The sequence below is a fragment of the Sinocyclocheilus anshuiensis genome, unplaced genomic scaffold, assembly GCF_001515605.1.
Source record: "Sinocyclocheilus anshuiensis isolate Anshui unplaced genomic scaffold, SAMN03320099.WGS_v1.1 scaffold767, whole genome shotgun sequence".
Lineage (NCBI taxonomy): Eukaryota > Metazoa > Chordata > Actinopteri > Cypriniformes > Cyprinidae > Sinocyclocheilus > Sinocyclocheilus anshuiensis.
In genome coordinates this window covers 1,312,907-1,317,686 of record NW_015551124.1, presented here as the reverse complement: position 1 = coordinate 1,317,686, position 4,780 = coordinate 1,312,907, and the positions used below count along the sequence as shown (strand labels likewise).

Genomic DNA, 4,780 nt, shown 5'->3' with positions numbered 1-4,780 from the left:
TCATTGGCTTGTTTAGTTAACACTCGAAGGTGATTGGGCTCTCGGGCGAGATCCCAATTCGTCAGTCACGACTGACGTAACGTCAAACGTGACTGACTGAAAGGGAACGTGGGGTTTGGGTTTTGTTTGGGTTTCATGTTCATTGCTCTCATGTCTTTTATTTTGGAGTGTAGTCATGGTCCCTGTCTAGTCATGTGATTCCCTTGCCCTCATGTTATCCTGCGATTGGTTCTTTGGTTAATGTGTCATGTTCTCATTGGTTGTGTTAGTCATGTGTCATGTCTCATGGTTGGTTCCTGTCATGTGACCCTTGTTGTTTGATATAAATAGCCCTCATGTTGCCATTGTCTCCTGTCGAGTATTGATGTTGTAACCTGCTGTCGGTGAGTCAAGTCTGTTCATGCCAAGTCTCTGTTTGGATTATGTTAGTATTTTGGATCACTTTTGGAATAAAGCTGCACTTGGGTTCTTAAACTTGCCTTGAGTGGACTGCTTGTTACAGTGTATATATTTCAGAAAAATATGTTATGTTTATATATTAAATAGATTTATTTATATAATATAAATTATATTAATATAAATATATACATGTAAATATTTTCAAAATATATACTGTATGTGTGTGTATTTATATATACATAATAAATATACACAGTACACACACATATATCATGTAAACAAAAACTTTTATTTTGGATGCGATTAATCGCGATTAATCGTTTGACAGCACTAATTATAATGCATTCATAATGTAGATTGTGATGCATTATATATTTTCTTCAATAATTATAGCCAATGTTATACTTACAAATTGATTTTTACATCTGAAATTGGTTGTCATCTGTTTTAATGCATTGTATTTTCTGTGTAAATAGGAATAGATAAGTATTATATTATAATTAATGCATTAAAATACTTTTGTAATGAATTAAATGTAAATGCTTCAAGTAAAGCCTTACCTAATTGTGTTCATATTTAACTGTTTTGAAAGGTCTCTGCTGCAGTATCTGACAATGTTTCGCAAAAAGAAGAAGAAGAGGCCAGAGATTTCAGCGCCGAAGAACTTCGAGCATCGCGTTCATACGTCGTTCGATGTGAAGCGAGGAGTCTTTGTCGGTCTTCCCACACAATGGCAGAGTTTAATAGAAAACCTCCGGAGACCCAAACCCATGGTGGACCCGTCCCGGATCACGCTGGTGGAGCTCAAACCAAAGAAGGTCAGAATTACATCAAATTATTGTGAAGAAATATCCTACAATAGCAGGATAGACCATTTCAGTTCACTTTCAGTCCACTTTGAGTTGATTGTAAACTGCATAGCAACAGCCTGGAAAACACCGTAAGCATGGACCGACTTCAGCATAAGCATACTTTGTCTTTCCCCAAATATTTTTGTGTTAATTGAGTAAATATTGCATACATATTGGATTTCAGTATATTCAAATAAATATATTATGCTGAGAAAACATAAACGAAAACTGCTTTGAGAAGCTTCAAAACCCTCTCAAAACCATTTAGCCAAAAAAAATGATGATAAACTAAATTGCTTCTCAGCATGTGAAGTTTTATTGTAACAACAATTTCACTGAACAATTTGTAAATACATCAACAACAGCATGTCTTTGCATTGCAAGATTAGGATCAGGTGCATTAAAGAAAAAATAGATAGAATAAAAAAAATTAAAGGTTGAGGGCTTTTCTTGTAAATGATATTCTTCTAATATAGCAAAAAGGTTTCATTGCATTTTTATTTTTCACCAACTTAAGGGCTGTAATAACATTTTCTTGTAAAACCTTCTTCAATAATCTTTGTTTAAAAAAAATCTTTTTTCACAGTGTAGCTGCAGGTAATTTACATTTCTTAGTATTTGTAACCCAAAAGGTCCTGTAAACTTAAAAATAAGTTGCTTTTCTATTTCTACGTTTTTTTTTTATTTAATGCTCTTCACTTTTTGTAGAATATTGTGCACTGATTAATTATTTACAATAAAAGATGAAATGGAAATGAGAATAAATTTAAATATTGTTTTTTTTTAATTTACAGTACTTAATTCATAGCACTTTAAAGTCACATGATGCATGAAATACATCAAATTGCTTTTGTTACAATTTTATTGAACAATTTGTAGAAACCGCTTGGCAACAGCATGTTTTTTGCATTAGTAGTGTATGTTCAAGTGAAAAAAAAAGAATAAAAAAATAAAATTAAAGGGCTAGGACTTTTGTTGTAAATTATATTCCTGTATTATAGCAAAACGTTTTAATGCATTTTTATTTTTCACCAGCTTTTACCAGCATTTCTTGAAAAAGTACTTCAATAATCTTTGTTTACAACTTTAAAAAAATAAAATAAAATGTTCACACCCTAGTTTCAAGTAGTTCACACTTCTTAATATTTGTCACTCCAAAGGTCCCATAAACTAAAAAAATTGTTGCTTTTTTATTTTCGTTTATTTGATGCTTTTCACTTTTTGTAGAATAACAAAAATAGGAAAAAATAGATTAAAGACAAAAATAGAGAAAATAAATCAAATGAAAGGGCTAGGGCTTTTCTTGTAAATTATATTCTTCTATTATAGAACCGTAAGGGCTGACGTTGTATTTTCTTGTATTATTTTCTAGTAAAATGTACTTGTATTTTTTTTATGTACAACTTTGAAAAATCGATTTCAAGTAATTCACATTTCTTAATATTTGTGACTCAAAAGGTCCCGTAAACTGGAAAACATGTCGTTGTTTTTTCCAGCGTCTCTCATGCTGATTCTTGACTCATTATTACGATTATAGCAGCACGTTTATTCTCCACAGCCTCCTCAATGTGTCAGCAAAGCAGCTGCGCTGGTCCAGTTCTGGCTTTGGCCTGACCCGGGACAGAGAATACGGCTTTTAATCTCAGTCCTTGATGTTCCAGGCGTTTCTCTCCGAGGGCCGCTCCTGAACGGCACTCAGAAACACATGTTTTTTCCTCTGTCACATTGGCTTCTTATCTATCACGGGCCTGCTGTGAACACTGATTCAGAGCGCTGAATCCTCGGAGGGCCGAGAGATTTATTACCTCACGCTGGCAATTAATTTCATTTTTCATGAGTTAATCATGAGTCTCAATTTTCATGAGTTAATGCATGGGTTTACTTAAAGCTGACTTTATTTTGCATAATATTGAAACAAATATTAAAGGTTTAGTTTTTTTTTTTTTTTAGACAATATGTTGTATGTTTAGTACATGTTCAAACGTATTTATACTCCGACACAGAACCATATTTTATTATATGCATATTATGAAGTGTATTATTGAATATAAAATGACATACAATATGAGAAGTAAATACAGTATGTTTTCACATATTTTTCAATATATGAAAAGTGACAATTGCTTATGTATTATTCAATATATTGTTATATATTAACAGAATATATTATTCTGTATATTAAACTTATGAGGAGATATATTTTCTTTGTGTATCGGTAAGCATTGTGCGCTCCCTCCTCGGTTCGAACATACATTTTATTTAATTTATTGGGTCGTTTTCATACAGTATTTATTGCTCTTAACATGTTTTAGAATAACATGCACTGATGAATTATTCACAATAAGAACAGAAGAATATGTGCTATTTAATAAACAACCAAAAAGTCTAAACAATGTTCTAATAATATTTTATATTATTATAAAATTTATAAACAATATAAATGAAGGCTGCATAAATGGCATCATCCATAATTAACAAAACAGGCTCTTTGTTAAAAAGGTTTTACTTTATAACAATCAAATATCAGTAAACAAAACAAACATTTTGCTCACTTTCTTTTTTTATTATAAGGAAAAAATACAACAAAACAGAAACAATTGTAAATAACAATTAAACGGCAATAAACAAAAACAAACAAAATATAGATAATATTGGAATAATATTTTATATTATGAATGATATATTTACATTTTAGTATAAATAAATATGTACATTTTATATTAATAAAAATTTTATAAAAATATACATTCATATCAGTTGTAAATGAAGGCGACATAAATATCATCATCAATAATTAACAAAACAGCCTCTGTTTAAAAAATAAGTTTTTACTTTGCTTTGTCCATCAGGCCATTTTTCTCTCTTCTCTTTCTTTTTTATTATAAAGAAAAAACTAAAAACAAAAGCAATCATAAATAACAATTAAATACCAATAAACAAAAATATATAAATAACGTAAAAATATTTTGTATTATTATAAATAATTTATTTTATAGTATAATAAATAAATAAATAGATGCCGTTTATATTATTATAAATAATAATAATAAAGCTACATACAGGTGACATAAATGGCATCATCAAAAATTAACAAAACAGCATCTTTGTTTAAAAAAAAAAAAAAGGTTTTTATTTTGTCCAATTGCAGAAATGGCATTTTTCTCTCTTCTCTTTTTTATTATAAAGAAAAAATTTAAAACAAACAAAAGCAATCATAAGTAACAATTAAACCCCAATAAACAAAAAAAAAACATTGTAGAAATATTTGTATTATTTTGAACAATATATTTTATATTATAATAAATAAATAAATATATAGATATTAGGGATGTGCATCTCCATGACTGAGGCCGATACGATACGCATCTCGATGCATAGCCTACGGTACGATACATTAAAGATACAGCAGCTACCGATGCGATACGATCCGATTCACCCCTGTTACGATGCAGTGCGATCCGATTTCGATTCGATTTGATTCAACATAATGCGATTCGATGCAATATGATGCAATGGAGAAAATATGATCT

General features: G+C 30.0%; 1 protein-coding gene across 2 annotated transcripts in view; it reads left to right on the top strand.

Annotated features, from left to right (window-relative positions):
• The window catches only part of LOC107663165 (serine/threonine-protein kinase PAK 6-like), a 47,901-nt gene that overhangs the window by 24,149 nt on the left and 18,972 nt on the right, over nucleotides 1-4,780 (top strand). The window contains exons 1-2 of one of the 2 annotated variants that reach the window (XM_016453335.1): nucleotides 369-383; nucleotides 992-1,217. In XM_016453335.1, coding sequence (XP_016308821.1) covers nucleotides 1,014-1,217 — 204 coding nt within the window. In that variant the 5' untranslated portion in view covers nucleotides 369-383; nucleotides 992-1,013. Of the gene's footprint in view, nucleotides 1-368; nucleotides 384-991; nucleotides 1,218-4,780 lie in introns of those variants that run through there. The other variant, XM_016453336.1, reaches the window with a different exon arrangement.